The 12,682-nt window shown below is 52.6% G+C and overlaps 1 protein-coding gene across 1 annotated transcript in view; it reads right to left on the minus strand.

Annotated features, from left to right (window-relative positions):
- The window catches only part of Tll2 (tolloid like 2), a 147,458-nt gene extending 134,829 nt beyond the window's left edge, over window positions 1-12,629 (minus strand). Inside the window, exon 1 of the mRNA XM_004625684.2 lies at window positions 12,437-12,629. Within this exon, the coding sequence (XP_004625741.1) occupies window positions 12,437-12,629 (193 nt within the window). The remainder of the gene's footprint in view (window positions 1-12,436) is intronic.
- Window positions 12,630-12,682: the final 53 nt, after the last annotated feature.

Below are 12,682 nucleotides of genomic sequence, written 5' to 3' on the forward strand. Positions count from 1 at the left end.
TGAGGGGCCCGCATGGCAGGCCCAGGGATCAAACTCCCAGCTCCTCCATCTGCCTAAGCAGGTGCTTTAATCCACTGAGCTATTTGGCTAGTTCTTCCAGCATCATTTACAAAAGCAAATTAAAAGATGCAGAAAAATTTGTGTGTCCAACAAAGGGGACTGGTTAAATAAACGATGTCGTAACTATGCAACCACAAGCAAAGCAACTCCAACTGGTGCTGTGCACATGCTTTTACGACAGCGTCTTACTATCCTAGAAAGAGGTACAGGGTACTAGAGAAAGTGAAAATAGAAGAGCCTTTGAAGCAGCTATGCACTATATATTCTGGGGAGGAAAAACGGTTAAAACAGTCACAGAAAAGGTCTACAGGAACATACAGCAAAACATTAACAGATCACTTCTAACAATGGGATGAATGGACATTTTTAGTTTGTGTTCTGTATATTTTTCTAAATATTCTCCTTGGGCCAGCCAGATAGCTCAGCGAATTAAAGCACCTGCTCAGGCAAACGCAGGGTCTGGGGTTCGATCTCCGATGTGCTGGCCCCGCCCCCGGGGCACGCTGAGACATCAATTGAGACTGAGCGTAGTGGTGCAAGCCTGTGATTCCAACGCTCGGGAGGCTGAAAACAGAAGGATCACTACAAGTCTGATCTGTATAGTGAGACCTTACTGACCCAGTACTAAGTACATTAAAAAATTTTTAAAAATTAAAATAAAATGTTCTCCTGTAGTTGCGTACTTTTCACATAGTTTCTTTCTTTCTTTTTTTTTCTTTTTTTACATAGTTTCTTTTTTTCTTTTTTAAAGTTAAAACAGGCTGGCCTGATAGCCCAGTGGGCTAAAGTGGCTGCTTAGGCAGAGCACAGTGGCTGGGGTTCAATCCTTGGCTTGCCATGCCAGCCCCGCCCATGGGGCACGCTGTGACAGCGATGGAGACTGGGCATGGTGGCGCGTGCTTGTAAACCCAGCACTTGGGAGGCTGAAAACAGGAGAATCACTAAGAGTCTGATCTACATAGTGAGACCTTGTAGACCCTGTCCTAAACACAGAGAAAAAAGTGTTATCTTAGAACATAACCTCCTTTCCTGTCGACTCCAGTGTGCATGGAACATTTCTGGGTGATCCCATTCTTGTTTCAACCATGACCTTGAACACAGCGCAGCTGACCTTGGCCATGCACAGAGCCACAACCTGCTCCCTCTCATTCCATTCCAAGGCGGTAGACCAGTCTTCACCCTCCCACGGCTAGCTGTCCCGGTGGTTCCCCTGCTTCCTGCTTCTGTAGAGCCTGCACCTAGAATGTCCCCATGATAATGCTTTTCTCAAAACCAGAAGCTTCTCTTTTCCTTAAGGATATGTTTCGAACGCCTCAGCCTGACAGTCACTGTTCCAAGCTTATTTCAGTCTTGTTTCTACTATTCTCCAAAGTAAAGTAGGATAGTGGGCCAGCCAAATAGCTCAGCAGACTAAAGTGCCTGCTTAGACAAGCACAGGGACCAGAGTTCGATCCCCAGTATGCCATGCCAGCCCCGCCCCCAGGGTACGTTGGGAGGTGATTGAGACTGGATGTGGTGGCACACACCTGTAATCCCAGCACTTGGAAGGCTGAAAACAGGAGGATCACTATGAGTCCTATATACACAGTGAGACCCTGTACTCCCGGACTAAATACATAGAAAAAAAATAAAGTAAACCAGGGTAAATTCTCTGCTCCAAAAACATCCCAAGCACCCACTGTCTCGCTGTGACCCACACTCTCTGTTCTACTTCAAATGCCTTCCCCTGTATCCCAGCATCACCATCTTTCAGGCTAAGCCCAGGGCTGACCTTGCCCTTCACTATGTTTTCTGAGTCTCTATGATTTTTCATTTACTCCATTTTTCCTTTGAATATTAGTTGAGAAAGCACCAGGTCCTTGTACCATGCTGGTGACCAGGAAATCACATGAGTCCAGTTTCCAAGCGGGGGGCTCACTGTCCAATGTGAAGACAGTCACCGAGCAAGTCATGATACCAGGAGCTCCACCCAGTTCTACAAAGAAGAGCGCTGGGCGGAAAAACAAAGCTCAGAGGCAACTGATTGAGCGCCCGATTGAGGCCTGAGGCTGCACCCAGCACAGGGCGGATCCGACCTGTAAGCTGAGTCCTGGAGGAGGAGTCAAGGTGACCCTGCAGTCCAGAGGCCTTTCCAGGCAGAAGGAAGAGCCTCTAGGAGACACAGTGTGGCCAGAGGGGAGAGGGAGGCCGAGCCGGGCACACAAGCCTGCCTACTGCTCTCATCCCGAGTGCATGCGAAGTCAGAAAGGGTCCTAAGCAGGTCTGATTTTGCAGATATACTCGGACATAAATACAGAATAATCCTTCTTCCTGCTGCACAGAAAACAGACTCAGGGGGGCAAGAGTAGCTTTAGGGAGAGGACCCTAGGCACTAGGGCAGGAGGCCAACTGGGAGTGGCGGGGGCTTGGACCAAACAGGGACAGTGAAGTCGGGGAGAAGCGAATAGGCTGAATTTTGAAAACAGCATCAGGAAAGTTGGGATTGGGCTTCAAGATGCAAAGAAGGAGAGTCAAGTGGCCAAACCGGAAAACAGCATTCTGGTTCAAGCACCTGGGTGACTCGGGTGCCAGCCTGGCATCATTGATCCAGGAGCCCAGCACTGTACTGTGGGAGGTGAGGAGAAGAGCACAGGAAACCAGGGCCGGCTCTATAGATGGGACAGCTGGCCCAGCCACGTGGAAAGCACTCTAGAGGTGCCTGGAGGCTCGCTCCTGTGGGGAGCCAGTTCGGAGGACCCACACCAACTCCAGGCCAGTAACCCAGGTGGGAGTAAAGAAGAGAGGCCTGGTGCAAACTGCAGGATAAGGCAAGAGATAAGGGGCCCAGCTGGCAGCGCGGGCGAAGACTCTGAGCTGAACATCCACACTCAAGTGCTCATGCAAGCGCGCTTCAGAATATTTACTGGTAATTGGCAGAAGTGGTTAGCGGGTGGCGTGATCGGACATAGGTCTGGAGCCAATCAGCGGGAACGCTCGGCTCCTCCTGCTATGTTTGCATCCAAGCAGAGCTGGACTGCAAGCCGGCTGCGAGAGCACCATGCGGAACCTGCTCAGAGACACGGAGTTTATCTTCATCCTCTCCCTGCCTCATGATGAGAGGCGGCGAGCAGTGGAACAAAACATGAGCACTTGCTATGTGCTGTGGACCCCAAGCGGACCTTTGGAAGCTCTGCGAGGGAGGGGTAAGTTGACACAGGCTTGAGACTGCCACTTACAGGGAAATTCTTAAATGGGAACCCATAAGGGGAGCACCAACAATAAACAGCAAGCAGAGCTGACAATTCAAGGCGGCTTGCTAAACACTTCATTCGAAATGTCACTTCTAATATTCAAACAAATCTGTAAGATGTTATCCCCATTATTCAAAGGAGGAAACAGAGGCCCACCGAGGTTAAGAAACTTGGTGAAAACCACCCAGATAAAAAGGGCAGAGACAGGTTTCAAGCCACAGGCCGGCTGATACCAAAGTCACCTCCATGGGATGTTTCACGGCTACTGCTCTTCCAACACAGAGCATCTGGGGGACAACTGACCATCTAAGCCTGCCCCTGCTGAGGGGGACAGTGGCCAGACCCATCCCCCAGCTCCCTCACCCAACCTGACACCGTGGCTTGTACCAGGTGGCCTTCTGAAAGAAGGACAGAGGAACCGAGGCAGATGGGCACATCACAGCACCTTATATGATTCTTTCCAGGACCTTGGGACTGAGGATACTCTGAAGGACAGCATTCTCCATTCTTGCCAGTTCCCATCCAAGGACTGAGGAAAAGGCAGAGACGAGGTAGTAGGCTACAGTGCTCTGAGGAGCGGAGCATGGCCTTCAGAGCAGGCAGGGTGGAGATGCTTACTGACTCTGGGCCACAGAATCTGGCCTGTTGGACAGACCAGTGCAGACGCTGGAAGAGTAAGAGCTTTGTAGAACAGCAGGTGTGGCCCAAAGCTCGAAGCTACTGCTGCGTCGAGAGGGCTAGTGTCATGGTTCTTCCTCTTGGAAAAACCTGGTGAAGCCAAAAGCAATGGTCTGGGGACCTAGGACGGTACAGCCTCCATTCAGATGGCTGGACAAAGTCTCTGGGGAGGGGCCGTGCGCCACTATCACATGTGGTGTGGGCCCAGTCCTGCTGGTGTGTGGCTTTTTGGAAGCTGGAGGCCAAAGAAACACTGCTTTGAAGAAGGGAGCGACTGGGAGTACCTGCGGGCCAGCACCGCTTAGACATCGCCAAGTAGACGGGGCCTGGTTTCTTAGGAGTGGCCCACATGCCTGCTGGTTTGTGGCACAGAGTCTGAGCCTCACACCCTCCTCAGGGGGCCAGAAGATTCGCAGCACCTCACAGTGCTGAGGTCAAGGTCTCTTGATACGGAGGAGCTGTGTGTGTGAGCATGACTGGACAACAATGGATGGGGAAACTGAGTCCCAGCAGGCATGAGCAGATTTGCTCAGGACCCCACTGCTACCCATGGGCTGTGAGCCCAGGCAGTTTGCCTGCAGAGCCAGCCTGCTGTCTCAGGAGTGGAAGGCCATGTTGTTGGCGCAATCTGGTCAGTCCATTCACATAGCACGACAGGTCCTCCGGGGCCAATACTGGCAGGGTGTCACATGTACTGAGCTTCTGCTTGCTGGGCACAGGGTACAGCACCTTTCCCATAGCAACAGGCTGCTGCTAAGGGTTTCTCTTGGCAGCATTACACAGAGGATGAAACTGGCTTTAAAAGCCAAGGACCGGCTGAAGGTCTCAGCGAGGCAGTGACACAGCCCAAAAGCACAACCTAAGTCACCCAATGCCAGAGTGGGTATGAAACTGCAATGCCACGGCCAGGTCCTTGTCCCCTTTGGGCTGGGGGAGAGCCAGGTGCCCAAAGTGTCATGGTGTAGGACTAGAAGTAGTATTAAGAGTGTCCGGAGAAGCAGTGGTCATCTAGACGTTCAGGAAGTGCCACAAGGTGCTGGGGGTGGACGCCCGAGACCTGCCCACACGCGCCTTCCATCTAGGAGCATTCTCCTGCACTGCCAGAGGCGCCCAGCCTGGGTGGGAGGAGCCAAGGGCCAGGGCCAAGGTGGGCTAGGCACTTGGACTGTCAGCACCGGTGCGGAGCCTGGCGCACTCCAAGGCCCCGCATGCCTGGGGCTACGGCACGCAGCTCTGCTGTTCCCCCATCTCACTGTGCTGGGTAGCAGAAGGTCCCAGTTACTTTTCTCTCCAAGCTGGGACAAAATACCAGACCCTCAAAATTAAGGAAGGAAAGGTTTCTGTAGCTCATAGTTTGTGGAGGTTTCAGTCCATGCCCGGCTGGCTCCAAGGCAGAGCGGCACATGGCAGAAGGCAGCCCTTCGTGGCAGCAGAAAACAGCAAAACAGCCAGAGAAAGACAGGAGGAGCCGAGGCGGAGGACAGTGCTGAGCAGGCCCCTTCCTTCCTTATACTGTATCACAGGCTCTCCACAGGCACAGCACTCATACACACAGTCCCAGCAGCTCATGCCCATAACCCCAGCCCTGGATCCTGAATGAATCACAAGCTCTAGAAGCCTGCCTCAGTGACTGCATGAAGCTTTGTGGGACAACTAGACACAAACCACAACACAGAGGAGGGGACACACTCCCAACAAGTATGTCACCCCAAATAGGGGTACAAAATGTCGACCACTGCACTTTGGACAGAAGAGGAAAAACGGGTTCTACTGATATTAAGACATGGGGACCTAGCTTCGATGATGTCATTGTAGACTTTTCTGCCAAACATGGGCTCTGTCCATAGAACGGGTGTTAAAGCCAGGCAGAAGGACCGAGCTCGAAGCTCAGAGTTCCTCCATGAGAAACAGTGGCCAGCACGGCCGCCTGCGTCTCCCCGAGGCAGTACCGAGAGGCAGCACTGCTGCGGGTTGGCAAGGTGGCACTCTCACTGGGCGTCAGCTCTCCAGCAGCTCTACCCAAAGAGGCCCGGCATGTCTATTCCCTGTGCCCACCTCCCTTTTCCCAGACACTGTCCTCCTAACAAGGATCCCGGCCGCCGTCAGGGGCCACACACTCCACACCTGCTCACGGAGCAAGCTCCTCGGCGGGGCACTGCCCCACCTGGCTGGCTGCTTTTCAAAAGCCAAGACAGCAAGGCTACCCCCGATCAGCCCTGGCCCTCATCTTCACTTGCCTTTTCTTTTTTAAAGCCCCATCGTAGAGATACACCTCACATACCATAGAATTCACCCTTTCCTTACTTTTGAGACCCTGCTTAACAACTATGAGGTCTGAGATGAAGCGTCTCTAACTATAATCCCTAATTATACTACGTGCAATTATTTGTTTATTGCAAAAATTGAAATTTCTGCATAATTTCTGAAACAAATGAGTTTAAGAAATGCTTGTGAGCTGCTGTGTATGCTCCACTGAAGTAAATATGCATCACCAAGTGCCTGCCTGGGGCCAGCAAATGTGCTCAGGAATGGACACGTGTCACTGAGCCTTGTAGAAACCCTGAAAAGTAGATGTTAGTAATTCTTTTCAGGTGAGGAAATGGGCTTGGAACCTAAGTAACAGGACCAAGCTCCTGTGGCCTTACTCAGGCTTGAATTCAAGTCTGGCAGGTGTCAGAGCCTGCGCTCCTACCAAGCTTGCAGCCTTTCCCAGCACACTGTGGGACCACAGTACTGGAGTCAGAAGTAGATGAGCTGCCGCCCTTGCCTGGATGTGTGATAGAGAGTCAATCCTCACATGGCCCTCAATTCTTTTTTTTTTTTTTCAGTACTGGGTATTGAGCCCAAGGCCTTAATACTGAGCTACATCTCAAATCCTTCTCTATTTTGAAATTTTTTTATTCTGAGACAGGGTCCCTCTTCCCTGGCTGGAGGAACTTGTGGTGCTCCTCTGTCAAGCTCTGAAAGCGCTAGTCGTACAGGTATGTATCACCTCACCTGGCCAGCCCTGACATACTGCAGTTTCACCAAATCAGCATCTGCCTTTCACGAAGACTCCCATGAGAAGAGAGGATGAAAATAAAGACCTAAAAGTGGCAGGCGCCCTTCCCAGGACATGGCCGGTGGGAGGCCCACAGAGGACAGTAGGATACCTGGGACCCAGGCTTCCAGAAGGCATCCCGGAAGCCTCAGCTCTGCCCAGAAAGCAGGGCCCAGTGGGCCATGAAGGCTGGGACCCTGGAGGAGCACTGTCACAGATGCCACAGCCTTCCTGCCTGGGCACCCTGGCAAGGCCTGCAGCCCTCTGGGCAGGGCTGCTTCGTGCTCCAGCTGACAGCAAGTATGGACTCTCTTCAGCCCTGAGCCTGGCCCACGCAGGGCCAAGTCATGCCTCCCTCCATCAGCAGGAATTGCTAAGTGCCCGCAGTATGCTGAGGCTGCTCTAGGCTCCGGGCAGAGCAACAACAATCCCTGAATTTGTGAAGTTTAACATTTTAGCATCACATTCGTGACATGAAGGCTGCTGGCAAGAACTGCCTGAGCAAGTGCCCTGGGGGACCAAAAGCCTGAACAGTAAGATGCTTTGTCCAGACTGACAAGGTGAAGTGAAACACTTCTACAGGCACAAGTAAGGTCTGAAAACGTGAGGACAAAGCCAAAGATCTTCATGAAGGAAGAGCCACTTCACGGGCTGTAGCTCTTAGCACTGGCTTCTGGCCTTAGGCTATTAGGGCCACTGACTCCACACTCACAGCTACAAGGAAGACACTGGCATTTCCCAAGTCACCAGCTGAAAAAGAAAGCTGGTTCCCCACTCATTCCCTTGGACTTAACAAACTCAAAAAGCCACACAAGCATTTTCATCGGAGCCTCACATTGGCAATTTTGGTGACCTGAGTCACATACCTTCAGCTCAACCCTGAGAAACTCCATGCATTGGCTTCATGGCTCTCTATATTGATATTTTCAAAAGGTTTTCTCAGTCTGCAGAGCCCAGTATGCCTGATCTCCAGTTACTGCTTTGGGAAGTGTCACAGAGCATACTTCCCCAAATGGGCTCCAGCAATCACTACCATTCCACTGGGTCTTGCAGGAAGACTGACATCGCTTCCGCTAAACAGTGAGTCTCTGTTGTCTTGCCTTTTGACCATGATAACAGTGATAAAGTGTGAGTCTACAGCATGACCATGAAAGGTGCTCCAGCCTCCATCTGGTTCTTTTGGAACCACTTAGAGTCCAGTTGCCTTACTACGAGGAATCCAACTATCCCACAGGGAGAGGCCAAAGGAGAGACCTTTTGTAGTTGTTCCGTCCAACCATTCACCAGCCAGCTTCAGCCACCAGGCACACGAGTCTTACAACGAGCCTCAAGTGACTGCAGCCTGCAAGTGTTCCTAGCTCAGGCTCAGTCTACAGGTGCCAGATAAGTCACCCCTGCTCTCCTTTCCAAATTCCTACTCCACGACACTGAGTTGGGTGTGATTTCTCACACAGGAACATAAGCAGGAGCAGAGCGCAAACAGTAAAGGACAGCAACTTTCAAACAATGCTGCAGCCTCCTGTGCTTTGGCTGGACAGTTGTGTAACCTTCTCCGAGATCCTGCTGAGCCTTAAGCCTAGGCTGAAAGCAGCTCCCTTGACCTTACTCCCCTTCATGAAATTTCCTCCTTTCTTCTCTCTCACCCCTGCTTCCCGGGATCACCTTCCAAATGCACTCTGCACACAAATCCTTGTCTCTGGCCCTGTTTTCAGAGGAATTCAACTACAACTGGTCTCACATCCAACCTACAAGGCACGTGTTTTTACTGCCCCTCCATGGTGGTGCAGATAGTGAGACTGAGGCATGGAAAGGTAAAATAGCTCGCTGACAGCCACACAGAAAGTAAGAATTGCATCGGGATAAGAATCTGGGCCTTGCTCGAATCCAGCCAGAGAGCTATACTTGAGGGCAGGCAGGCAGGAATCCTCTGAGGCTTGCTCCCAGAGACCCAGGAGTGGGTAGGGCGCCTTGTGATTGGAGGCACAGTACAGCAGCACCTCAGTTCATGAACTTCACTTATTCCTTAGTTCTGGAAAGATGGCCACGTTCGAGTTCATGCAGAACAGTTGGCCACAGTCATGCCTTTCACCCGATGTAGATAGAGCTCACAGACAAACCCAAAATTTCACCAAATGCTTCTGTTTATGAACCAAATTGTGCACAAGAAAAAGCATTTGTGAACCAAGGAGCCACTATACTTGGCTGCACTAAGTACCAGAGGAAGAACAAATCAGCAGACACATGGCCCACCATATGTGGCCCTAGCAGCCCAGCACACCCCACCAACCCCAGGCCAGGAGGGCTTCACAGTTGACTTCGCCTCTACAAAGGTCTGACTTAAAAATCATTCTTCTTTACAGCATCAAATAAATTATCTATTAGTAAACTTAAAATTACAGCCTGAAATCTGCTTCAAAAGGTCAGGATGAAGGTGTTTCACCAGTCTATAAATCTGTCTATAAAAACGCCTTGTCTGGCACTGCTTTAACTGCTTTATCGAGTCATTGGATCCAAAGGTGCAGACTGCCCAAGGTCCTGTAATTTGTAAATGACAGGTATGTGAGAAAAATTGTAAAGTGATGAAAATGATTAAAAGAAAAAAACATGAAGTGGTAAATGATAACTATGCAAACAGCAGGACCCTTGCTAATTTGCTCAGCCTCTGAAGGGCTGGGCTAGAACCAAAGGTCACAAAACCGTGCAACACTGAATAGGAAGAAGTGTGGGGCTCACACAAGTGCCAGTGAGGTGTGACAGGCCCAGAGCAAGACAGCCGGTGTGAACCAAAAGAATGAGTTCCTTGGGCCTACTTCCATCCTAAATAGTGCAACAGGGCCACGGAGATAGCTCAGGGGACTAAGTAGCGCCTGCCTAGGCAAGTGCAAGGACCTGGGTTCCATCCCCAGCGCCATGTGCTGCAGGGCTCTGAGTCAGTCCCCGAGTCTGGGCGTGGTGGTGCACGCATGTAATCCCAGGACTGGAGAGGCTGAAAACAGGAGAATCACTATGAGTCCTAGCTCCATAGTGAGATCCTGCACCAAATACAAAAAATTAAATGAATATATAAATAGTGCAACATCTTCATTCTACAGAGAAGGAACTAAGGCGCAGAGAAGAGGGCATCTGTCCAAGATAACACAGTTAGGAGAGGCTGAAAACAGATCCAAGACTTCTCCCTGCATTCCGGATCCACAGCAGAAGAGAGACCCACGCTGGAAAAGAGACAAGTGTTTTAGGCCACAAGCCCCAAGGCAGTAGGAGGTAGGCATCTGGCTGGAGAAGCCTGGGAGTTAGGGTTTGACTGAGATAGGACGGGGCTGCTCCTAAAGGTTGGCTTTAAATATGCAGTGAGGAAGTGAAGCTCTTGCTAGGCAGAGGCATGCACTGTGAGCTGCTATTGGTCCTCTACACAGTTGTGCGGTCAGGAAATTTCCAGGAGGATGGGCAGACTGAGATGTTTCCTTCTCCCAGGTCTCCCTTGCCATTGCCCTCTTCTGGCCATTCTAAGCAATGACACAGCCCAGAGAGGAAGAGTACAGAGGGAGAGGCTGGTCACAAGGTGGTTCTGGAGGACGCATACAGGTGATGGAAACCACACTTACTTTTCTCTACCTTCCATCCCTGCCTGCCCATCCCATCTGGTCTGCACATAGTCCCAGCGCATGCACATCCCTGGTTATCCAGCATTTTCTCCAAAACAATGAGAAGAAATGCAGTCCAACAGCAAGCCCTGCCTCTAGGTTGCCTCCACTGAAACCAGGGTGCAAAGAAGTGCTCATAGATCTGTGTCTCTCTCACCTCGGGATTTGCAGTCTGTTCCTAAGCAAACTAATCTCTTCCACCCTCGGGGGCCCAGCTGCTTCTCCTGAGGCCCCAGCTCCCGCCTGGCAGAGTCCAGGATCTGACAGGGCAGCTGGTGGTCGATCAATCCCTACCCCATTTTCCCAGCATCAGTTTCCTCTTTCCAGAACCAGGACACAAAGCTAGCTGCGTTCTGGAGACCCTTGTTGGCAGTGAGTGGGCTCCCATGAGGAACCAAGGTGCCTCGCTGAGGGCACAGTACTGCTGCCGTCCACCTGCATTGCCCAGGACCAACCTGTCGGCCCACACAAAGGGTATCAGTGCATGCACGCTGCAGGAATCTGCTGCGGTAGGCCTAGACCCCTTTCGCCTGGTTTGATTTTCCACTTTCACAGTTTCCTCTGGTCTCCCAAATTCCCTGGGTCCTCACACCTTCCTGATTCACTCAGTTCTGACCCATCTCCTCCTGTCCCACCCTAGAGCCACTGCAGCCACAGCAAACCATCACACCACTCTCATTATACCGCTGGCATAGAATTTTCCCATGAATCATGTGAGTGCTACTATTCTCTTGCCAATTTAGAGATGAAGAAACTGAGGCTGATTAAAGTGTCCACGAAGGGAGAGAACGGGGCGCTGGTTTAAGCTGTCCCACCACAGCACCGGAAGCACGCTGTCCTTCTGAACACAAAGCTGTGCTAGGGTCCCTTGCCAGTCAGTTCTGCTGGCCGCTGGGTAAGGCTGGCTGGACAAAGCCCAGCAACAAGCAGCACCCTGCCAGGCCGGTGAACAGCCAGAAGTGGCGGCGCAGTCCTCTAAAAGCGCAGCTCAGAACGGCCGCGGAGAAGCCTTGGAACCTGCGCGGCACCCCTTCTAGGACTTGACGCCTGGAGGATTCCGGCTCTGAAGCCGCTATCCGGGACGGGATGGGTAGCTCCGGGAAGTGGAAGCTGCCACTCCCAGGCCGCAATTTGTGCCCAAAGGCTGCATCCTGGGGCGACGTTTCCTGGCGGGATTAGAGCACCTGCCGTCTTCCATCTCCCGGGCTCAGGGCGACCCCCAGCCAGGACTAACTGCGGACTACGGGGAGCCTGCGGCAATTCCAGTCTGGTGTATTCTCCCTAGCGACCTCCTTTCCTTCTCCCGACTGTGAAGCTTTTCTTTTTTCTTAAAGTCCTCTCCCAAGAGTAACTGCAGATGTTGGGAAACTTCACAGAACTTATAAATGCTGTGAAATCGGACTCTGCAGCTCTGTGCGAGCCCTGGAGGGCCACACCCAGCCCAGCCCTCGGCTCTGGTGTGCGGGGTCCAGTGATGGCTCCGGCCGACTGCGCGGTGACAGGCGGTGCCACCCACGGGCCCCCCTCCAGTTTCGGGCACCCGACCCCAGTAGCTTCGGGACTCTCGCTCAGCTGCCACTCAGATGGACTGGACCGCAGACCTGGCCCAGGACGCCGCTACTTGGGGTAGCATTTAAACAGCGCCGGGGCATTGTTTTCCCGGGGAGCGGGGACATCTGGGGCAGGGGGAGACCCGCCCCACAGAGCACAGCAGAGGCTCGTCCACCCCTCATCTGCATTTCAAAGGCAAACTTCTGCCGGACTTCCCGGGAGGCAGCGGCACCTACCAGCTTTGCACGGGTCGTGGTACCGCTCGGGCTGCGGGTCCGCGCCCTCCTCGCCTCCCGCAGCCGCGTAGTCCGGGACGGCGTCCGCGCGCTCCTCCAGCACCCCGGCACCGCGAGGCAGCGCGCACAGGAGCAGCACCAGGGGCGGCAGCAGCGGTGAAACCGGGGCCCAGAGCGCGCTGGCCCTGGGCATGGTGGCGCGGGGTCCGCACGGCTGGGACGGTGCACAGGGCCGGGGGGCGGCGC

The sequence above is a fragment of the Octodon degus genome, unplaced genomic scaffold, assembly GCF_000260255.1.
Source record: "Octodon degus isolate 3935 unplaced genomic scaffold, OctDeg1.0 scaffold00010, whole genome shotgun sequence".
NCBI classification, from domain to species: domain Eukaryota; kingdom Metazoa; phylum Chordata; class Mammalia; order Rodentia; family Octodontidae; genus Octodon; species Octodon degus.